The following is a 24,591-nucleotide window of genomic DNA, read 5'->3' as shown; positions in this document are numbered from 1 at the left end:
TCGACCAGGAAGATCTGCGCAGCCTCTTCCGGGAGCCTCCAGGCACCAGGGTTCCAGATGGCCTCCGTGTTTTCCTCTGAATCAGTAATGTGTGCAGAGAGCAGTCTCTTCTGGTTTGCAGGCGGTCTGCCTCTCTGAAGGTTTAGCTCTCCCTCCCACGGATTTGGGTGCAGAGAACTGTTTACCCGGTCTGTTTCCTTCAGGATCCGGCGGTGTCTCCGCTGAGACCCATTTTATAGAGTTCTCTCGACCCCAGTGACTTTAGATAGCAAAGGCTAAGCACAGTATCCTCTGTCATTTTAATCAAGAGCTTAATTCAGGCCATTCTGCCTAGATGCAGCATAGATTAATGGGATGCCGTGTTATTTAAGAGATGGCCTTGAAGAAATAACAGAAAAGCCAAACCGCAGGGTTTACCATGGAGAGCGTGCGGTGCAGTACTTACAAGCAGTATTTTGGATCCCTAGTTCCCCCGTCTTCCTTTTCTCTCCCATTACTGTTTAGCCTTCCAAATGTGTGCTTACAATTTTTAAGAAAATAAACCTAGTTCTGTTTAATTGAGCCCATCTTCTGCCTAGCATTCTCCACACATTTCAATCCACTAAGTGCATCTCACATAAATCCCTCAAGGCGAACTTGGTTTTATCATTCTCACCTCAGCAGTGAGGAGACCAGGCCTCTAAAAGGGTAAAGCGGTGGTGATTTGCCCAAGAACACACTCAGCTAAATGTGATAAGGTAAGCCTAGGGCACCCTGGAAGCTGAGGGAAACCCTTAAACTCCCAATCCCAGGCAGATAAAGTAGCATAGACTTTGTTCTGGAGGAAGGAGTACCCTCAGACCATGAGCAAACACTCCCTGTTTCCCCCTACTGCCTATGCAATGAAGAACAACCTTAATCTGACATGTCAGTAACAGCTGATAACAGTGGTCCTTTGCATCTATATTGCATAATTTTAGTTTTTGAAACATTTGGGTTATAAAATAATGTCATAAAGAATTTGAAGACTTCAAAGCCACACCTCTTTCTTGGCTTCATGTTTAATGTTTCAACAAGCACCATGTAAAAGCTCTGTGGTGCTGTTCTTCAAAGCGGCCAGCTCCATGGACTCACAGTAACTCAAGCTCACTGTTTACAGCAAAGGAAACAGCTTTGGAAGCTGAATCTGTCAATTTTCCTCCATTGGGCCCCAAATCAACATCTCATGATCTCCCAGTAATACCATCAGACAGTGCATCCGTCCGGGGAGTAGCCCATTCATAGAGCCTTCATGGTCTACTTGTATCACAGACACAAGAAGTGCCTTACTAATCTGTGTGTTTTCTAACCCAGTCAGGTTGACAGAATCGCAGTCGCACTGAATTATCAGTAACTTAGTAACATGAGTGAGTTCCAGGGGTGCCTCATTGGCACCCTCTCTTCCTTCGTCTCCGCTCCCCAGACCGTTTGCACTGGCGCTGGCTAGTTGAAGGAAATACTGGGGCACCAGAAAGGCTAACCAGTCGCTCATGGTAGTGCTGTTCACGTGTGTCTGTGTTCTCTGTGTTACAGTATTCTGGAAAGCAACCTAGAGATCAACTCTTTAAAGTTTCTTTTTCCATTGAGTTTTCTTTTAAAGTAGTTAGTGTAATAGAATGATGATACCATTGTGGCATTTTCATATGTGTATATCATGTTTTTTCTTTGCATCCTCCTACCGCCTTGTCCAGTTCCCCTTTGCCATTGTTCCCCTTTCTCTCCCCCAAATGGTCCCTTCTTCTGCTTCCATGTCACGTGTTCTCTTTCCCTCTGTTGTCTTCTTTCCTTTGAGAGAGAAAATTTAAATCTAGATTTGATATATGAAAGAAAAGACACAGAATTTGTCTTTCCAGTGCTGGCTTATTTCACTTAGCATGATGATCTCCAGGTACCCGTTTCAAATAGCTTTAAGACGTTTGGTAACTGCCTAGGGTGTGAAGGAGTTAACACTCTAGACAGAAAACCTAAGTTATACCAGAGAATTGCCGATTTAACTGTGGGAGCTGGCTCATTATTTTAATTGGATTTTCCAAAGTGTTGAGCAAGTCAGCAGATTTGCATTAACTCTGCTTTGAGAGAAATTGTTTCTTTCTGCAGAGGAGAGAGAACCAAGGAGCAGTGGAGAGAGCCTGTCAGAATTAGCTAGAGATGACGAATGCAAGCAAATCATGTCCTCGTTAATTAACATAGCCCCATGTGCATGTCGGAGGGCCCATTTGTAGAGCTGGACTGCTTTTCACTCCGAGGTGAGAAAAGGAGAAACTTGTGACCTTCCCCAGTGGGCAGTAGTTCAGAGCTCTCAGGGCACAGCTGAGTCCAGCAGGGGGCTCAGTTTGGGCACTGTGGCCTGTACTGCTCCTGTCCACCTGCTGTGGTCATCCCAAGAGCCTCTCCCCTCAGTAGCCTACCCTCTGAAGGGGGCGTAGAGTACTGTATCAATAGACATACAGGCAAGAGGGTGTCTTTATGGAAATCTGTATGAAGGAGTAAAATGCCAAAACAGAATATATGTGTTTCTGCACAGAGTAAGAGTTGTTTTTAAGTCATCTTCAGGTAGGATTGAAATGGGTCATTTGTCTGATGCAACATCAGAGCAGTTTATGAGGGATAAGTGTTTATTTTCTGTAGAAGCCTGTATTAATTACAATTATGTGTTTTAGAAATCCCTAATGCAATGTAAAAGGATATATTTCAGCTTCCTTTTCTAACTTCTTCCAAATTCCAGGAAGGGTATGATGGATGTATGGACTCACGGATGACAGTCCTTTCGTAAGGAACAGTCATTGTTAGGAACACTAACTAGTATATTTAATGTAAGCAAGCATCATCCCTGAAATGGTGTTTAACATACTGCTGGCTTAATAAGATGGAAATACAAATAGTTTTGGGTTTTTTGTAGATTGTGTGTATGTTTGAGAATGAGTCTTGCTGTGTAGCTCACACTAACCTCTAGTTGGCAAGCCTCCTGCCTCAGAACAGAACTTCTGCTTCTTGTGGACTAGAATCATTTGAAAGCACTTGCACTAATTGGATTTTGTTTGAAAGTTGGGAAAATTGATGCAGAATAATCCATAGCATTTTACTCAGGAGCCATCAAAATGATCCACAATACACTTCTCCTAAGAACCTCTTTTAAAGGCTAATGGCAGTGACAGCAAGAAGTCTCTTCCTGTAGTCCTAGGATTCTGTGGTGACTACACTGAATTGCCAGTGGAACAACACTTACAGTTTGATAGAACTTGCTTTGGTTGCCAAGATTTCTGAAATATTAAGAAAACGAAAATACTGGAAGACTCTGGAATCCTAAGACTAAAATATAATTCGCCTGTCACAGAGCAACATACTAAGATATCTGGTGGGACAGATGTTCTCTTCATTGAGATTTCCAAGGAGAAACAGTCTGTGTTTCAGTTCATCTCTGCTGTCTTCCTGGTGCCACTCAGGTAGTTCCCAAACACTTGTAACAAGGGAAGGAACTTTTTCCTGGGAAGGGAGCTGGATAGAGTTGGTAAATTTTAGTATTTTTCCTGTGACCTTTTCCTGAGCTTAACCACTGGGGAAAATCCAGATTTCTAAATTTATAGTGTATTGTCTGCTTGGTTTCTTATTATTCCCCAAGAATACGTGTGTAGATGACCACAATGAAATTCTTAATTCTTGGGGTTTTCCATCAGTGCAGAACCTCAACCCAGGGCTTAACCACAATGATGACATTGGTTACTCAGTGTGGTTAGAGCATAGACTTTGGAGAGACTTGTTCTTCAGAAGAAACTTCACCTTTAGCACTAACCACAGATTTTATAATTCCCGTGGTGTTCTGTAATGCAGCCTCCGTGTCAAGGCAGCAGCAAGCTTTCATTGTTGCTTCATTCACAAGGATTTAAGACATTGATGAAAAGTATATTTAGGCCTGGACGTTGAAATGTGTTTTTAATCTGTGTTTTCCATATTGTTTTAAACACTGTTTCAAATTTGAGCAAAGAGTACATTACTTATTTTTAAAGGATGTTTGACTATGTCTGTGAAATGTGTGCACATTTGCATATGCATACCTGTGTGCAACCGCAGCTGTTGTTCTCAAATGCTGTCTTGTTTGGTGAGACTGGAATGATCTCATTAGCAGAGGGCTCACCACATAGGCTCAGCTGGTGGTCACAGAGCTCCAAGGAGTCTCTCCTCTCCTATTCCCCAGCACTAGAGATGCAAGTGTGTGCCACCAGATACATCTGCCCTTTTTGACACGGGTTCTGGCACCAAACTTAGGACTGTATGCTTGTAAGGAAAGCATTTACAACTGAACTCTCTCTCTGGCCGCATAATGATAATGATGATGATGATGATGATGATGATGATGATGATAATAATAATAATAATAATAACAATGGATAAAACCTCTTTTCCTCCTGCATCCACTCTATCCCTGTGTCCTTCAGAGCACTGGCAGTAACTAGATTACTCTGTGTTTCTGTAGAAATAATATACACATACAACCTTTCCCCCATCTTCGTAAAAGTAAATCTTGCTGTCTGCAAGTACTTTTTATTCCCCCATACATCACATAAATAAAAAAATTCTCATAAATGCTATAATTTCCCAAGCCAGCACCCATTGTTGGGAACATTGTTTCCACCAGTATGAACAACCACATAGGAGGGAACCTTGGGCAGCCAGTGCTGTATTTCATACCTCTGCAAGTCCTGCTGGAGCAGCAAATCAGTATAGCACACTGTCTAGGTTTGGGAACATGACCATGGACACAGCTCCTGCTGTCAAGGAGCTGTTGTGTACACTGGGGAAATGGACAGTAAACACCTGAGGAAGTGAGAATCACACGAGTGGTGGGAGATGGGAAGTCCTTTGAGTAAAGTTGGTGCCAGCATTGTTACTAGCAGAAGTGTTGGTGCAAGGAATTAAGTTGGACCCAAACCTCACTGCATCAGCTACACTATCTCTTAAGAGGCTTGGGACAGAGGGTCCTGGGGGCTTACGTTCCAGAATAAAATTGAGAACTAAGAGCAAAATATCTCCAGTTTAGTGTCTAGGGCAGAGGGCTGAGTTCTGTGGATCTTCATTTTCTCCTGTCATACCCAAGGCATTTTCAACCTTTTTATTTTTGAAGACCACAGTTATAAATTCTAAGTGGAGCCTTAAGTAGAGAAGATGCACCTAGTCTTGCTGCAGTTTAATAGCCAGGAAACCTTGATATTCGTGGGAGGCCTGAAGAGAAAAGGAGGAGTGGATGGTGGGAAAAGGGAGGGGGCTGACTGGGAGCAAGGGAGGGAAGTGAAAGTATAAGATGATAGATAGATAGATAGATAGATAGATAGATAGATAGATAGATAAATAGATTGATTTTGATTTTTAAAATACATAAACTCTTAAGAGGTCTTTTTGCCCTACTTTCCAAAACCATTATTGTGGATTCTCATAGACACTCAGAATTTAGCAATCTGGCCTGCTTGCTAAGCTCAACTGTCTCTGTTACACAGATAGAATTGCCTGGGCAGGAACCCTACGCCCTCTGGTGGTATGTACTGGAAAACCTTCCTTGACTATAAAGCCAGTGGAAGTTTAGACAGAGCTGCTGGGAAACCCAAGGTGTGAGCAACAGGGACACCCTGGGAGAAGACAGAGCTGAAAGACAGGGTTTCTCTTCTCTGCCCCCTCATTTTAAGATTCATAACTGGCATTTTTAAAAAATGAGCGATTTTTCAGCACTCACCAAGTGTCTGTAAACTGGCACTGAGCCTTTGTGTTGGCTCGCTCTGTCTTCACCTGCTGGCAATAGGATGCAGTCCCTCCACTCTGCCTGCCTGCACCGTGTGTGGTTCTGCTCTCAGCAGTGAAGACTGGATGGATAGGCAGACATGCTGACAGGTAGATACACTTACATGGGAGGAAAATGTTCTTGAAGGAGCAGACCCACAACCTATCTGTGCTTTGGTTCTGCAGAGCTCCGCCAGCTCAGGTTTCCTAGGGAATTACCAGGGTCTTCGTGACTGTATCTAAAGCCATCCTTCGGCTCCTCTGCTGCTTTCCTCCCCCTGGGCAGCAGCTCAACCTCCCTCTTCATTAGACTCCTCTGTACTGTGTCAGTACAGACTGCTGCTACAGAGCAAGAGAAAGCCTGCTCCCCAACCCTTGAAGATGTTTTAGCTGAGTGTTGTGACTCATGCCTAGGGACCTGTAATCCAACGCAGAAAGATTGAATTCAAAGGTAGCATGGGGTACATAGCTAGACCTGTCAATAATAATAATAATAATAATAATAATAATAATAATAATAATAATAATAGCAGCTGAGGGTGCAGCTGTGAGCAGAACAGCCAAGGTCCCTGTCATCAGTGAGTGTCCAATCTCATGCAAGATAAGTATAATCACAGGGAGAGTACATACCATAGGAGTACAAACAGGAAACAGTAAAAGCCAGTTACACACGTCCCTCCATATTCTTGACAGGTGACTAAAAGAAAGTCAAACCAAGACTGCGACTTCGTTAGAAGTTGCTCTGAAAGTGCTGGAATGAGTAGCAGTCACTTGTACCCATCTGTATGTGTGACAGCAGCGTCTCAGCGCATCACTCTGGGATGACACTGCAGCTCTGCTTCCAGCTGGGATTCTTACGTCGCTTCTCCCTCTCACTCCTTCAGCTGCAGGGTCGGGGCTTACATAGCAAGAGGACGGCATGTGCATACAGTAGACATACAACAGGCAAACAGGCATACAGTAGACATACAACAGGCATACAGTAGACATACAACAGGCATAGAGCTCTCCACTGAGCCCTGGGTGGGTGGGCGAGTCCACAAGAAGAGACTTCACTGTTTATTGTGCATTCCTTTTAACTGTCTCCTATTTTTTCTTTATGTTGATTTTTCAGCTCCAGGGTCTGAGCCACAATGTGATCTTCACCTTGGATTCCTTGTTAAAAGGAGACCTGAAGGGGGTCAAAGGAGTAAGTGGCCAGAAATTATTATTTCAGTCTCCAGTTGAAAGAGTTGGGTTTATTTGGAATTGTTTCTTCCCTTTTTTTACAGTCATAGTAGACTTGTATTTGAAGATCTCTGAACATTTTCAGCACAAAATATTGGAAAATTGTCATTAGAAAAAGTGTTACGATTTCACATAATGGTACTGACTAGGAACAAGGCTAGGCCCTTTGAGAAAGATTGATCGCTCCCCAGTAGGGGTGGGGATGGGGGTGAAGGGGGTGAAGCTGGGCCCAGTCTAGTCTCCCTGGGTGATTGGTAGACTGGCTCTGAGCAGCTCTGGTTCTTGTTTCTTTGATAGGAGTAGGAGAGCTCACCCTCCCACCTCTGTTGGGCTTCTCACTTGTGAACAGTGCACATGTGGTTTCAGATCTCCAAAAGGAAGTTGTGTTTTGTTCAGAGGGTTTTTTTGTTTTTGGGGGTTTTTTGGTTTGGTTTGGGTTGGGTTTTTTGTTATTTGTTGGAGGCAAAATGAATAACAGTTTTCATTTTCTCGTTTTCTCTTTTCTAAGGACCTCAAGAAGCCATTTGACAAAGCCTGGAAGGATTATGAGACGAAGTTGTAAGTGCTGTTTTATTTCATGTAAAGCTTTATGTTATGGTCATGTCATGAGTTTCCACAAGTCGAGAACAAGACAGAGACCCGATAATATTACCAATGATCCAGTTAAAAGCCACACACACAAGTATCCCAGCACTCTGGAGGCTAAGCTCCTGGGCTCCAGTAAATGCAAGGGCTGCCTGCACTACATGGTAAGACAATGCCTCAAGGAATTAAACACCTAGAAAACCTTACACTGCCTGCCTAACTGTGGGATCACAGGCACTATTTTGGTTGCTGGTATGAACTGTCAGGTTGGAAGTATATGAAACGCACAATGTTCTTTTATTATCACTATCACATAACTATAAACCATGTGCATTTCTATGTAGTACAACAGTTAGTTAATAATCAAAGACTAACTGATGTTTGTGATACCGTTTTTCTCTGCCAGGGTTGACACCAAACATGTGTTTCACAAGCATGACTCCCTCACATCACTCATGAGTGTGCACCTCTCTCTGCCGTCAGGAAACTGAAGTCTAATTGTAGACTAGCCCATTATGCTGGCATTCGTGCTGGGTCGCTCTGACCCAGACACTGGGCGTTACAACTTGGAGCCAGAGAAGTTGACTCTGGGATTTTCATGGTGTTTAGGAGGATCATAGGCCCAGGCTGGCCTCAAGCTCATGATCCTCTGGCCTCTGTCTCTAGTTGCTGGAGCGACACATGTACCACACACAGTCCCTTTATTCCTATTCTCTGAGAGGCTTGTAACAGCAGACAGTAGGAGGAAATATATCTGTTTCCAAGCTTGTGTAGGTATAACTTTGCAGAGTGAAAGCCATTTCTGTGGACAGCAATAGCAGCCTAATGAGGACAGAAGCAGAACAACTTGGGGATCAAGTTCCCAAACTGTTTTTGTAAAACTTGTATAATAGTGCGTTGTTGTAGAAGCACTGCCAAATTAGATATAGGCATTTCTCCTATAGTTCCATGACAAGTAGTGAAATATGACACTTTTTGTCTAGTTTTTAAATGTCCTGACCAAAATCTGTTTATACTTTGTCTTTAAATAAATCAGAAGTCTCTTAACTTTCTGCTTCTTTTTCATCAAAAAGTCATTTACCTAAGAAAAAGTAAACTGTTCAAATTTACTCATGCCAACCAAAATATAAAAAGAACTGTGTGTCTAAACTCTGAGTGGAAGTATAAGCTTCCTAGATGAAGTTCACACGATATGTTTGTTCCCTTTGAACTCACATTTCTACTAATGATTTGGTTCTGTCATCTTAAGAAATGTTGCCTCTTAACTAGAAGTTAAACTTTCAGTGGTTTGATTAAGAGAAAGACACCAATGGTGTTCATCTTTAAAACTGCTTTGCTTCACAAGGGTTGAACCCAAGGTCTTGCACTCTACCCCAGGCTACATCCTCAGTTCAAAATCGGTGTTTTTGCATGGGAGATAATAAGAGCTCCCATTTACTCTCTGCATACACATACACAACTGCCCCATAATCACAGCCTACCCCACCCACCCCACTCTGTCCGGGTACATATGCCACATTTAGTGGACCCATTAGTACAGCATCATCCAGAGTCAAGTTTGCTCTCAGGTTCACACTTGGTATTGTGGGTTATCTTTCTTTTAGTGTGGCATGTGCTTTTGTTGCAGTACAAAAATCGAGAAGGAGAAAAGAGAGCACGCAAAACAGCACGGGATGATCCGAACAGAGATAACAGGAGCTGAGATTGCAGAAGAAATGGAAAAGGAACGGCGGCTTTTTCAGCTCCAGATGTGTGAAGTAAGAACAGACCTTCCCAGACTCAGCTTCTTCTGCTCCTCAGCAGGCTAGGTTTGATGCTTAGAGGGGGGACTGTTTCCTAAGGATTCTAATCTCCCTTTTTCTCCAAGCCCTTTGGGATCCGACATTGCACTGTTGTCTCATATTTTGAGCCCTTGGTCCTATGGGCCTCTTTAAGCCAAATCAGGATTCATTGGTGAGAACCTTAATGTTGCTTGTGAGTGACTGGGGGGAGTCCTGGTGGGAGGTAACATGGGTGCGTAGTACTGCTTTGGAGCATGTGGTTGTTTAAAGCATGGATCCAGCCTGAGTGAAAGTTTAGATGAAGCTAAGGAAGTCTGAGCTCATGGGAAAATGCAGAAAAAGCATGCTGCCTTTAACTTACAGCTGTGGTTCTCAAACTGAAATCCCATCAAAACCTGTACCCCATTGACTTTAGCACTCACTGTAAGGCAACTTGAGTAATGGAGATACTTTCTGACTTATAAAACCCTAATGGAGAGTGTGTAATTTAAGTTTTTCTCCTCTAAGTTCACCCCTACCCCCACCTCTGTTTTTTGTTGTTGTTTTTCGTTTTGAGGTGGGGGTCTTTTGTATCTTTTTCTTCCTCATAAACCTATGGGTCCTTGACCTTTTCAATGTACGAACTCCTACTTAACTTTGACAAGCACAGTGTCAGTAGAAGATTTGGGCCAATGATAAGACCAAAGCCAGTGAGTAGCACTGTGGTTAGCTACAGCACCTCATTTTTATTTTTTCTGACTTGCTTCTTTTTAAATAGAGATTTCTTCCTCTGATTCATTTCCTCGTTTAAAGTTTCAGTATCTCATGGAACATTCTTGAAGAGACTGCTCTCCTACCTGTCTTCTGCAGAGAGCAGTCTGTCGCTCAGGACTATGTGAATATAAGTTTGAAAGCCACGGCACTAGGGAAAGCAATCATGACATGGAGTGTGTTTGCTGTGTTTCATTCTTGTCTTGTAAAGGAGTTAGCAAACGCTAACACTAATTGCATTTGTGCACACTGACTGAGCTCCAACAGCCTTCCCTAAACAAAGCTCACCTACCTGGGCAGGTTTAGCAATGCTTCCACATGAACTTGAGAGGCCCATCTGGAGTTGTCAACATGAAAATCTACTTTCTCTCCACAGTATCTCATTAAAGTTAATGAAATCAAGACCAAAAAGGGTGTGGACCTGCTGCAGAACCTCATAAAGTATTATCATGCACAATGCAAGTAAGTGTTGCATTACTTATCGATGGTCGTTAGCAACCCTCACTGGGCCCCTTCATTTCACTGTTCTCTTGATCCTCTTTCATTTAGTGACTATCAATAGTAACAGCTAAATAGATGAGAAACCATATTATTGTCTTCCATCACCAGCATTTTGTATAAATTAGCAGCTTACAATAAACAACTGTTTGATTAGTCTGAAGCCGTGTCTTCTCCACAGCTTGTGCATAAGCCCTTGTCCCCAAGACCATTCTGTTGACACCACCTCTGTCCGTACACAGTTCTTTTTGTTTTCCCTGTTACTTTTTACCATGTATTCCCACCCACAGTTTCTTGGTGGGGATTCATTATCCAAACTTTAATTCTTGGAGCATTTCAGATGCTTAGCTCTGTAGAAAGATTCCTGTGAAAGTGCTCTGTCCCGAGACAAACATGGCTCTGCCCTACAGCACCTTCAGTGTGTGTGATTCCATTCTGTCGTGATCCCATGGCAGTGTCTGGTTGCTCATCTTCTTTATTTACTGGGCCGAGTGTCCAGCTGGAGCCTGTGTGAGAACGTGCCGTTAGCGTGTGTTAGCTGATATACAGAGGAGAGAATGCCAGGTCCTGTCCAAAGCTCACCACCAACTCTCATAACCTAGAGCAAATAAAGATCATTTGAACTAGATAACAATACTCTCAAACCAACAAATGCATAATTCTTTCTGATCTGTCTTATCTGTTCAACAACACCAGGTCTAGGAGGACCTTCGTGTGCAATGACACATTTAAAAAAATCTCAGAGTTTGAGTTGCTTAATGGGCAAGTTCAAATCCCTTCTGGCAACAGTCCTCTCACTGAATACCAGTGTCATCTGTCATTTGGGGTTAGAGCTTGTAACCAGCACCTCCAGTTCTTCATGAGGATATGAGAATAAAATAAAATAAAGCATTTTGAAATACATACCGATGGGGCAGCTGTGGTATTGGGAATCATTGATAGATGTTATGGTTAGGGTATTTCTCTTTACAAAAGACCAAATTAATCTTTATATAAAGTTGTTAACCTTTTTCAAGGTAAATTCTCTCTTATACAAATGTGCTTTGTAAGTGGAAAGAATGTATTTCAATATATATTCAATATATTCACTGTTACAAGGTGAAATGTCTACAGAAGCTCTGATCTGAGGACCTGAGCTAAGTTTGCCTTTATGGTATAGTAGACAGTTACAAACTTTAAAGTAAGCTGCAGTGATCCCTGATTTTAATTTAAGGTGATATTTTTGTCTTTGATCAGCTTCAGGTTTTTTAGAAACATTTAATCTGCTAACCTTTTACCAAAAGAGATGAATCTCTGAATCTTCTGAGTTGCAGCACTTGACTGCAAATTTCACCTGATTTTAGAAATCTTTCTTAATTCCTAAGTCTGGATAGAAGAGTTTGAGGTCTACAGGCATACATTTCCCAAACCATAAAGTGTATACATTAGCCTCTGTGAGTAAAGTGAGAGTGGCATTATTTAAAGTGGATGCAGCAAAACAAAAAAGTTGCTTTGTTCTTTTTCTGCTTTTCTACCCATAACCATTCACTGGCCTCTTCCCAAAGGCTGGGTGCTTTGCTAGGTTCTGAAGTTAGATTCAAACAGAGCTGCCTTCTAGGGGTTGTCACCTGATACTGGCAGTCGGGTACCTGATAGTCAGAAGGCATTCCATGACATGCACCATGGGCACCAAGAGGAGGAGAGGCTCCTGCAAAAAGCTAAGGAGGGCAGTGGCTATAGCTGAAAGAAGGTGATGGGACTTGGGATGGGCCTTGGAGGGCAGGTGGACTTTGGGATCTGGTAACAAAGGCTTTCACTAGAGCACAGAGAGATTGGCAGAAGGACAAACACACAGGACAAGCTCCTCAGGAGGTGAGGTTCGGAGCTATCAGGTGGTGGGATTGACCGATCCCAGGCTTTGTCTCTAGGTTGCCCTATTGTTGGAACACAATATCAAGAAGCTAAGGAGGTTTGCCTCCAGAGGTTCTTCCTGCTATCACAGTCCCTCCCAACCCATATTTAATATGCATAGTGTTGCCCTGTAAAGCATTCTCTATTCACATCTTTATTTAAAGATTTCTTCTGAGCTCCAACTCCAGTTCCCAGATGGTTTTCAGTAGACCCATCCAGTGCTTACCAGGGAGTTTGCTGCACAGTACTTTGGGGAATCACAGCACCTCCGTATGGATTTAGTGTTTACATTGGAAAGAGAGCAGAAACTAGCTGTCCTTACCTGTTCCAACTCACCCACATCGCTGCTCACTCACCGTGTACATTGCCAATAACATCCTACTTTCAAAACAAACCACCCACTCTTTTACTCCGGGATTTATTGTGATCTGCAGAGTCAAGAGCGTTTACAAGCATTCCTCTTTCATCATAACAGATTATACTAACAAGTAACAGCTCCCAGGAACTTACGTACAGTCCAGGATGTCTGGGCTCACCGGTTTTCAATGTGATTTCCCTTTGATATCACACAGTCAGGACACTTTAATTCAGAATGATCAGTAACTTGTCCATAGGGGCACTTGTTTAGTAGTTGCTTAAACATATGTCAGTACTGACATAGTAACCACAGAAGCCAAATTAGTCAAACATCAAAATTCAAAGCTTTGTTTATAAAAGATATTGATAGGAAAACAGGAAGACAACCCACTGAGTGGGCTAAAGCATCTGCAAGCCCCTTACCTAATAAAGAATACAGAAGTACAGAAGTACAAAGAATACAACAAAAGGATACTCTGATTTTTTTGAGTGGGTAAAGAGTTTGAGCAACCATTTTTATGAAGGAGATATATAATTGGAAAATATCACATGATAAAATATTCAGCATTATTAATCATTAGGGAAGGATAAGTAAAAATCAGAAGTGAAACGCCATTTCATATTGCCTGGGAAAGCTATAATTAAAATAAAAATAGGAAGTAAGTTTTGGAGAGGCTATGAAAAAAACAGCAAACCCATGCATCACTGGTAGGAACGTAAGGTAGTACAATTGTTTGTAAAAGTTTTAAAATAAATACACAGAAGAGCCAAACACAGGTATGTACATAAGAAAAAGTAGATGAATGAATATTATATAACTATTATTTATAGTACTTGGAAACATGTATACCTTTCAAGTTAAACAAATGGGGGAATATCCATACAGTACAATAGTATTTAGCCATGTGAAAGAATGAAACACTGATACATACTTTTAACACAAATGAACATATAAAACATTATGCCAGGGGTTGGGGATTTAGCTCAGCGGTAGAGCGCTTGCCTAGCGAGCGTAAGGCCCTGGGTTTGGTCCCCAGCTCCGAAAAAAAAAGAAAAAAAAAAGAAAAAAAAACATTATGCCAGATACAGAAGACCACATGGCAGATTACATGTATGTGTATTGTGAACTCTCTAGGAAAGGTTGGAGACATCAGATTAGTGATTAGTAGGAAGGGGCAAGTGAGTAGTTTCTTCCTGGGACTATGGACGTGTTCTGGAATTACATGATGGTTGTGCATTATAACTAGAATAAAAATCACAGGGCAGGACGGGTGGCTCAGCTGTTACAAGCACTGTCTGTTTTTCCAGGGGTTCAATTCCCAGCTTACAAGCATTTATACTGGGATCTCATGCCCTCTTCTGGCATGCAGGTGTACATGCAGATAGAGTACTCATATACATTAAATAAAAATATCACACTTAAGACTGAATTTTACCAACAAAAAGTATCTGGAATGGTTTGTCTACATTTTCAGTTTAACCAGATTTAGAATCACCCAGGAATTAGCAGTCCCCACCCTACCCCTGACCCACGCCAGCTGTGTCTTGAGGGACGTTACAGAGAGAGTTAACTATGGCAAGATCTACCCTAAAAGTGAGTGTCGCTGACAACGGGCTGAGTGGAGAAAGGAAAAGAGAACAGAGCCCCTATACCCCTTCTCCGCATCCTGTTCATCTTTCTCTGCTCTGCCTCACCTACATAGGTGGACTTGAACCTGCAACAACTGTGATCTGCAGTCAGCCTCCCCACCTACTACTACAATGCCCACGCAGGCTAGGAGCTAGAATGTGGTACAGCCACTGCTGCAGCTGGTGTCTTTTACTCGAGGGTGCACACCTTAGATGGCATACCAGAAACTTTGATGAGCATGAGATGGCGCCCAGCATCTACATCTAAAACCTCTTCAGCAGTGGGTCTAATATAGCACTCTAATGTAGCTCTGCTTGAAATTGTTGAAATGTCTGTATAGTTAAATAGGGTGGTGCTTTCCACAGTGTTAAAGATTGTAGGGTAGAAGAAAGTATCAGCCCAATATTAGATACAGGAATTTGGGGCCTGACTTAGAGTCTGGAAAACGAGGATGTGAGGCTTTGTGTAGATCCCAAAGTGGACTCAAAAATCCTTCTCCTTAGGGCATCTACATTGCACCAAGACCACTGTGGCATGGCAGGGAAGTGATCCTCGTCACTTGTTTGGAGAACACAAGGCAGACCACAAGTCTGTGTGGAAATAATCCCATGGGCAAGACTTAGAGAAAGGGGCAGTAGAGCATGGGAGTACCAAACACCTATGCCCTGGTTTCTGTAAACTGAACCCCAGGGGAGGGTCCTGAGGAGCTCTCCCTCCCCAATAAGAACTAGCTTCACTTGCCCAAGATAAGAACTCACTTCACTGCAGCTTTGCGTGTAGACTTGGTATCAGGCAGTCCTGGATCTGAATCCCACCACTGTGTGGACCTGGTAAGGTATAAAGCCTCGCTGTGCATTCTCCACAGCATGGAGAGGAAGCTGAAGTGCTTGGCCCATGAGAACCAAGCCAACAGAAGGACTTGTGAGTCAGTGCTCAGCTCGTACTAAAGGTTCTTCAGTTGTCAGCTCTTGCCATCATAGGGGAGTTGTGCAGCTTGCCATCCATGCAGTGTAGCATGCAGCTTTCCAGACCCTTGGCACACTGAAACCTGTACGTCAGCACACGCCGCCTCCGACCTGACTCTCTAGTGTGCAGTTGGACTTCTCAATGCCAGGGGCTAGTTTTTCTTTCTCTCTTTGATTCAAACATGGTCCAGCCACAAGGAAATGATCTGTGTGTGGATGTTAACACATGTGACATCAGTGAGGACTGCAAGTGTTATCTGCGCTGACTGTGACTTCAAATAGTAGCCATAAATTTGTTTGTTGACACATCTTTATGCAAGTGCTGAACTTGACTTCATGTTTATTATATGGAAACTACTTAGAGAAGGTGTGGGGAGAGAGAGGTGGCAAGAATCCTCAGGTTTTGCACATAATTATATTCCTTCTTTTTACTGCTGGTGAGTCACTGTTTTCCACTGTAGTTTCTTTCAGGATGGCTTGAAAACAGCTGATAAACTGAAACAGTACATTGAAAAGCTGGCTGCTGACTTATATAATGTAAGTCCCTATGTAGCATGTGCATTTAACGTTTAAGAAGCATCCGTCTGTTTGAAGTCTGTATCAGAAAGGGGATTTTGCAGAGGAGCTCAGAGATAGGTCAGTGTAAACCTGGCAGAGAGGCCTTCATCTCAGCAAACCTCTGCAGGCTGTGAAGAGTGGGAGGAGCAAATAAGAAATGACACAGTAAATTCAGAAGGGGAGGGGAATGTGTACATACTTAGAGATGGAATAATTGTAACTTGGAAATAACTTGACTGATGAACATTAAAAGAAACTGTATTAGGAATCTGAGTACCTAATTTTAGAAAAGGTTTTAGAATTACAAGTAACAGTTAGGCATCCCTGGTGAGAAATGCTCTAAAATCTGAAACTCTGAAGACCAAACTGGCTTGACAGCATAGAAAGAAAATTCCACACATAGCCACATCACAATCAAAAAAAGTTGTGTACATATATACCAGAAACTATATATAGTAGGACACTGTGTTTAGCCTGTGTGTTTGAGGCTATGTGGAACAAGTTGATTACATATTTATACTTTTGCCCCACCATATACATATATATCTATATATGCAAATATTTCAAATTGCAAGAAAATACAGAACAGTACTACTTCCATACATTTCAGATTATTCATTATCAGCCTGATACCTATGTTTTTGCCTAATGTTCTTTCAATTATTGAACATGGATCACTGACAGTTAAATCCCAAGTGATTGAAATAAGCAGCAGGAATCCTGGTCCTGGTGCGGTTCTATGTAAACTTTGGTGTATGCTTTGGTGATCGGTGTCTCAGTCATTCATAGCATTTTCTTCTGACCCATATAATTTTACCATGGCATTCTTTCTGCCCATCCTTTCAAAAGCTAGAAATAAATGTTATAAGCATTATTTTCTAACCTCATTAAATAGATTGAGAGCTTTTGGGGTCACTATGTATTGCTTAATAATAATGCCTGGTACATAACTTGCTAATTCTAAACTCTGGGTATTTTCCCAAGATTAGACTGTCTCTTATGTACCAGGCAGTATGAGTACTATAATGGGAAGATTTACTATGACTATGAAATTGAATTGTTTGGTGAGTAGTATATTTGGATAATTAAGCTTTGTTTTTAAAATGAATGATAAAATAACAGGTTTGACTTTTTCTTTCGTAGATAAAGCAAACCCAAGATGAAGAAAAGAAACAGTTAACTGCACTCCGAGACCTAATAAAATCCTCTCTGCAGCTTGATCCGAAAGAAGTAGGTGGTTTATATGTTCCCAGCAGGGCTAACAGTGTAAGTGAGGCGCTTGTGATTCCCTTTGTGTTTTTCCATCTGTGAAACAGGCACATTGATAACTTCCTACTGGGGTGGGTGTGGGGACAGATGAGGTAAAAGATAGAACTATGTATCTATAGTGATGCCCAGAATAGACGCTGTGTTCCCACCAAGCAAGGTGGCACAGGCCTCTAAGGCTTATCACTGAGAGGCAGAGGCAGGCAGAGCTCTCTGACTACAGAGCCAGCCTGGTCTACATAATGAGAACCTGTCTCAAAAAAGAAGAAACTGTGTTCTTTCACCTCCTCATAAATGAATGGTACCCTGGAGTCTACTACTTTGTAGCCTTAGATTTTTCTTTATGTTAACCTTTAAAGCAAGCAGTCCACCTCATAATTCTCTTCTTCAGACCATGCTTATCATTCTGGGAAGCCAGAAATGGTCTTTCATTTTACTCAGAGATTTAAGGAAATATTTTGATAAGAGTCCTTTCCAAATTTGCCCCAGAATCAAGAAAATTCAGTTGAGATGGTCTCTAGATGTTAATAGTATAGAATGAGTGGTGGATTTAGATTAATGAAACTCCCAGGCCCTGAGTTACAAATGTGATTTTTCCAGACATTGATACCTTCTGTGTGGCTGCTGTAGTCTGGGTGCTAAGTGTAGATCCCTTCATTAAGGAGGGAATAGTGTCATTTGTTACACGGAAGTCAAATGTGCCTGTCTATGCAGTATTTAAATGCAGTGTTTAATGGTCATATAAAAGATGTATTTGTTCTGTCAGTCCCCAAACTGTTATGATAGTGTCCAACAGTGACAGTCACTGTTTTCTAAATTCCTGAAATTTCTGAATGGATTCATGTGGCCAAAGGTAAAGCACCCTCCTTTTATCACCACCCCCCAGAATGCACTAGAAACTGGCCTTACACTGTAGCCTTTAAGGGTTTCCTTTTCTAAGGCTGTAACTGTATCTTACAAATATTTTTTTTCCTTTTTCCTCTCCAAGTTCAGGTTTTACAAATGTTTGGTAGTTTGGCAAACCTTAATGGTAGCTAGTCTCCTGCTCTCCTGGCCCCATCAGAGTAGGCCGATTCCTATGACCATTGTGAATGGAGGCATGATCTCCACTGCAGACTCAGGCTGTGACTGTGCTTGAGATCAGGAGCCTGAGACCATCTCAAGGGAAGGGGGTTTTTTGTTTGGTTTTTTTTCCTTTTTTTATTGAATATTTTATTTATTTATATTTCAAATGTTATCCCCTTTCCTGGTTTCCCCTCCTAAAACTCCCTCCCATCCCCTCTCCCCCTGCTTCTATGAGAGTTCTCCCCCACACAGCCACTCCCTTCTTCCTCCCCGCCCTGGCATTCCCCTATACTGGGGCATCTACCCTTCACATTACCAAGGGCCTCTCCTCCCATTGATGTCCAACAAGGCCATCCTTTGTTACATATGCGGCTGGAGCCATGTATTCTCTTTGCTTGATGGCTTAGTCCCTGGGAACTCTGGGGGATCTGGTTGGTCGATATTACTGTTCTTCCTATGGCATTGCAAAGCCCTTCAGCAGGGAAAGTTTTTTTATTGGAAGCTGAAGCACAGATACTCTCTGCTGACATGCAAACCCTAAGAGAAGTAGTCTTGAATGATTTTTAAGTGTACAAGCAATAGAAAGGCCCAAATGGAAAGGGGAAAGACTAAACATTTGTCTAAAGAAAGCTGTGATGGCTTTACTGGTTCCCACAAAACCACTTCTTACCTTTGTTTTGTTACCCCCAGGGTTGCGGGTGGGGGTTCATTTTGCTTTATATAGGTATTGCTATATTGTGCTCAGGTTTGTGAAGAAGCAAAGTTTCATAACAAAAGGAGTATCTGGGAGGTGAAATGAGCATGATGTGATTGGTATTTAACTCTACCTGAAGCTGATTAATGGGTTTTAATTGTCACTCCTCCTAAGTGTTCTATAGCTAAAATTAACATCTCCCAGCATGCCCACCCACCCCTTTCTAATGCTATCACCTCTTACTGCAAAATAACGTATCAAGTAATTATTTTTAGTGACTTTGAGGTATTAGAAACTATCTACCAAGTGAATTTGAAGGACAATATCTACCAGAGAGTTCTTGTCCTCTTCTAATATTTCAGAAGAGTGCAAAGTAATCAAAAATACTTCATGAGAAAAGCACCCAGCAAATCATCTAACCTAATTAACCTTTGCCAGTTTCTAACATGGCTTGATTTAAAGAAACCATCTTAGTTTTGCTTCCTGGTGCTATGATAAAACACCCTAACAAGAGCAATATATATATAAAGGGACAGTTCATAGTTACTGTCCATGATTGCAAGCAAGTCAGTACAGAGACTTGAAACAGTCAGGAGCAGAGAGCAGTGAGTTAATGAGTGCTTTCCAGTGCTCAGCTCACTTCTCTGCTCTGGTTCTCTCCAGGATCCCTGCTGTGGGCATGGGGCATCCAGGGTGGGTGGCTCTTCTCATCTCAGTTAATCCAATAAACATGAGCCCTTCCAGAGGCCAAGCTGACCTCACCAGACTCTCCTCCCCAGGTGGTTCTAGATCGTATTACGTTGACAATTAACAAGAAAGTTCAAGAATTTTAGGGGGCCAAATAGTCTAACAAGATGCCACCAAGACTGATAACCCTCAGCTCGATTCCTGGACTCCTGTGGTGGAGAGAACCAATTTCTGCAAGTTGTCCTCTGACTGCAGCACAGGGGCACTCAAATAAACCAGTGCGAAGGGAAAACAACCTAGCACTGTTAAAGAGTGAGGCTGTGAGCGGGTCCCAGGTACTGGGAAAGCGCATTCTTTCCTTCAGGTTAAAGCATCGGGTTTTTACTAAAATGTTCAGTGAAATGACTGATCTTCACCTTATGAAGTAGCCTAACTTAGAAGAACTACTTGCTGTGTGAATATTTCTGTTAACTCTTCTAACAGTGATTCTATACATTGTGTGTCTAGTATCTGAAAGTGTAAAGTATCTGAAAACTAATGGGCCTTTCATGATGTGGATGCAAGTTGACTTACTCAGCTTGTTGCTCCTCCCTCTCTCCTCAGTGTGCCAAACACTACCCAGAGTTCAGGCACTCACCAGCCACACCTGCCATTGTAAACTTGAAGCTCTGTGGTAAAGGCTTGCTTTTCAGTTGAATACCGAAAACATTCACAAACCCATTAAATCAGTGAATAGGAATTACATTCAGTTCAGAGGGATGAGGTTTTACAGACTAACAGTGCATATCACATGTCATTGTGGCTTCAAAGAAAGTGATTTCTCTATCTCTACTAGGGTATAGGAGGTCGAATTGGAAGTCAGTAAGGTAGATTCCGTGAGGTAGATACATTTCCTAGCTCTTGGCATAAAATTACCCAAAGGTTTCAAGTTCATTGTTTATTTTCGCTGTTGCATGTTTTTGCCTAAGTGAGTTTAGGACTTGGCATTTTTCTTTCCTGAATATGTTGTTTATTTCTCTCATGCTATCAAAGAACTCAAGACCTATGTCATTCTTCAGTTATATGCATCAAATTATAAGTAGTGCTGATAATTTTGCAGTACTTTTTCAAAACTAAATTCATCCTTTCATTTATTGATACTGCGACTCTGCACCAGGTAGTGATGGAGGCACAAGCCTGTCATCTCAGCACTTGGGAGGCAGAAGCATGCAGATTCTTGAGTTTGAGGCCAGCTTGATCTACAGAGCAAGTTCCAGGATAACCAGGGCTACACAGAGAAACCCTGTCTCAGAAAAGCAAAAAATAAAAAAGTCCTTCTACTAAGTAAGCTGAATGGCCATTATTTCTCAATGCAGTAAAACTAATTTATATGCCTTTATTAACCCAAGAAAGTCATTAATTAGTAATTTCTGGAATTATACAGAAAGTCAAAAAATGCAGATCTAATGGCTCACCTGGTGAAGGTGCTTGCCACCAGAACTGAACCTTCAGGAGAGATTGACTCCTGGAAATGATCCTCCTCCTTTGCGTGCACATGAGCACGCACGCTCACGGACGCACACGCACACACGCGCATGCACACACACACGCACACACACACTAAATAAATGAATACATACATATATACATATGTACATGAGTACATAAAAGAATATAAAAAGAAATGTTAATAAATTTTGCAAGAGACCCCTAGATCTCATTCTGCCCTACATCCCTACCCCAGATAATCTGATTTGTTCAACTTCGTGGAAGGAATCTGGCTTGTTGAAAACAAACTGTCTTACATTAAGGAAGAAGTGACTAATAGGGATGGAGAGATGAGTTAGCAGTTGAGAGAACTTGCTTCTCTGACAGAGGTCCCAGGTTCAATTCCCAGCACCCACATGGCAGCTCACAACCACTCACAATTCCAATTGCAGGGGGTCTTATCGCCTCTTCAGACTCTGAAGGCTCCAGGTACACAGACATACATGCAGGCAACACACTCACATAGATAAAATAAATGTTAATAAAATAAAAGTATCCTTGGAAAACAAGAAAAGAAGACAGACAGACAGAAGAGTGTTACTTGCAACCCCTTCCCTTCATCATGCTCAGACTACCAGGTCGGAATAGGACCATCCTCTACACAGTCTTATGCTTGGGATCTCAAGTCTCTCTGGCCCTAGGAGAGGAGATGCTTGGGCCATGTCTTTGAACACAGCGTTCACATCAGCTGTAGAATAGCTTTACAAAGCAATATTTTCCTGGCAGTGTTCCTCCAAGTACTGTTGGAACTAGAGAAAGGTTGAATGTCAAGAGAAGCTCCTGACTTTCACTGTTTGCTGAACACAAGCCATGGATAAATATCCAGAGGCTACGGTAGCTCTTTCCTTCTGTACCATCAAATCTCAGTTACTTCTTGTAACTGGACATAATACCACCCTCTCTTCAGGGACTGGAAAGATGGTCTTGTTGGCGAGAGGAATAAAGTGCTTGCTGTATAATCATGAGGACCTGAGTTTGAACCTCAGCTCCCACATAAAAATCCAAGTATGCCCATAATTCCACCTCTGGACATTTGGAGGCAGAAAAATCCCTAGAGATTGCTGGCCAGCTAATCTAGCAAATTGGTGATAGATCCCAGGTTAATGAGAGATTCTGTTAAAAAAATACAATAGAGAGTAATTGAGGCAGACACCTACCTGACAGTGGTCTCTAGCCTCCACACACATGGGTGCCTACGTATGTGGGTGCATCCACACACATACACACACATTTCAATTGGGAAACAAGAATACAGAGGACATCACAATATGTGGCTCTGGTTTTCTGAGTATTCAATTTATTTTGGTTTCAATGAGACGTTGGTTCTCTGTGCTCCCACATTTTGAATGGTGTTAACATTTACCTCATCATCCTTAATCATGGTTAACTATTATTAACCACACATAAGCTAAAATATGTAAAACTTGATCGATATAGAAGTATTTTACTGTTTTATCATCCAAAGTCTATTATGATCAAGATGTGTTTTCTAGTATATCTTTACAACCGTCTTTTCTATGTATAGTTTACAAACTGCTTAAGTTACGGCTGATAAAAGTTTTTAACACAATTAACTATTTTCAAATGTTCTGCCTTTTTTTCTGTGTTGCTTTGCCCTTCCTGATTGAAGTCTAGAAGAGTAAGTTAATACATTTTGTGAGAATGCGTTGTCCTACTGTGTGCCTAGAGACCTTTGTTCTCATGCTGCAGCTCCACTTAATGTTTGTTTTGTTTGTATTTTACTTCTTGCATTCTCATATTATGACCATTGTTTGTTTCCTGTCCTTAGAGTCCGTAGTTAGGTACCAGTGGAGTGCCAAAGTGAAACCAGGCTTGCTTGCTTCCATTGCTGGAGTATGCATGCTTTGTCACGTCCTAGACTTCTCGTGCCATAGGATGCTGATTTCAGACTAAAAGTGTTGGCATAGTCTGTTTCGCAGAGTGCCATAGGCAGATTATTCCTTTTCTGGAATGTTTGCATAGTTTCCCAACTGGGTAACTCAAGAGGTCTAAACTGCTCTCAAATCCAGGACTGTTTTGTACATTTCAATAATCAAAAGGTTTCAGAATTCAGATATTCTAATTATAGATGCTCAGTGTATAGTGAGTTACAAGATTTGTATGCTAATTGCCAATACCCTGCTCTGAAATCTTTTTAATGAAGATGTCCTTTATTTAGAGGACTCTAGCACACATGTATAGGGGACCAGGTACAGCAGAGGGAAGAGCACTGTGAGCTTGCACACTCCCTGCCTTCTGTTCCCATTTAGCTATTCTTGTTGCTTCCTGCTGCAAGTGGAGACAGGGGCTGAGCATAGCACCGTTTCTTTTATGTTTGAATTAGTACTAAACTAGACTGGACCCTAGGCTCTGCCTAGGACTTGCTTTGCGTGTATGGCAAATATTGGCGTGCCCTGCTTCCTCTGCTAAAATAAAAGGTAGGGCTTGACAGCTCCCAGAGTCCATAATTGGCAGACCAGCAGGCAAAGGCTCAGTGGCCCAACAGAGCAGTCTCCGACATTTGCTAGTCTGTTCTTCTGTCTTCCAGGACTCTCAGAGCCGGCAAGGTGGCTACAGTATGCATCAGCTCCAGGGCAACAAGGAGTATGGCAGTGAAAAGAAGGGCTTTCTCCTGAAGAAGAGTGACGGGTATGTGTCCAGCCCTGGCTAGGCCACTGTGGAGCGAGCACACCCATGCAGTGTTCTCCCTGGGATTGTGTCTAGGCTCTTGTTGAGAAAACATACTTAAAAGCTTTCTGAGCTGGTTCTGCTCAAATAGTTGACCTAACCTGATTGTTCTGCATCCAGGTAGCACCTCTGGCTTGTGACTTGCACTTTTGGAAAACTGAGAAGAGAGAAACTCAGCTCTGCTTTATCACTGTCATATTCTCTCCTTGAGATGGCACCTGGCTGCCCAAACCCCAACCTTGCTAGTATCCTATGACATTGTCTCTGTCACAACCAATCTATCACATACCCTTCCTTTTCTAACTAAAAATAATGTGCCTCTTGTCATCTCGGCTGCTTCAGTGAAGTCTTTCTTGTGAGTCGTGTGTGGTTGAACCCTGGGTGTTCTCTGTGAGCACCTGCTCCATGTTGCTGGGCCTCTTCCTCACCTATGCCCATCCCACAGGACTGCACTGACAGTGAGAGAGAGCCCAGACCTCATCCTGGGTGCTCTGGCTTAGCACCCAGCATCTCACCTGTGTCTGTCAAAAAGCACCATACTGCCTTTGACTGCTCTGGACGCATTCAAGACATAAACTGGCACAAGCTTGTCCTGACCCCTTTATTTTGGTCTGTTCCCCCTTCAAATATTCACTTCAC

General features: G+C 42.2%; 1 protein-coding gene across 2 annotated transcripts in view; it reads left to right on the top strand.

Moving 5' to 3' along the window:
* Asap1 (ArfGAP with SH3 domain, ankyrin repeat and PH domain 1) overlaps positions 1–24,591 on the top strand; it is a 282,525-nt gene that overhangs the window by 191,598 nt on the left and 66,336 nt on the right. Inside the window, exons 5-12 of one of the 2 annotated variants that reach the window (XM_032916072.1) lie at positions 6,899–6,973; positions 7,520–7,569; positions 9,224–9,353; positions 10,504–10,589; positions 15,929–16,004; positions 17,169–17,291; positions 22,895–22,903; positions 23,813–23,913. In XM_032916072.1, coding sequence (XP_032771963.1) covers positions 6,899–6,973; positions 7,520–7,569; positions 9,224–9,353; positions 10,504–10,589; positions 15,929–16,004; positions 17,169–17,291; positions 22,895–22,903; positions 23,813–23,913 — 650 coding nt within the window. The remainder of the gene's footprint in view (positions 1–6,898; positions 6,974–7,519; positions 7,570–9,223; positions 9,354–10,503; positions 10,590–15,928; positions 16,005–17,168; positions 17,292–22,894; positions 22,904–23,812; positions 23,914–24,591) is intronic. The other variant, XM_032916064.1, reaches the window with a different exon arrangement.

Source organism: Rattus rattus, chromosome 1, assembly GCF_011064425.1.
Source record: "Rattus rattus isolate New Zealand chromosome 1, Rrattus_CSIRO_v1, whole genome shotgun sequence".
NCBI classification, from domain to species: domain Eukaryota; kingdom Metazoa; phylum Chordata; class Mammalia; order Rodentia; family Muridae; genus Rattus; species Rattus rattus.
Note: the sequence above shows the minus strand (reverse complement) of the source record. Positions and strands in the feature narration are given on the sequence as shown.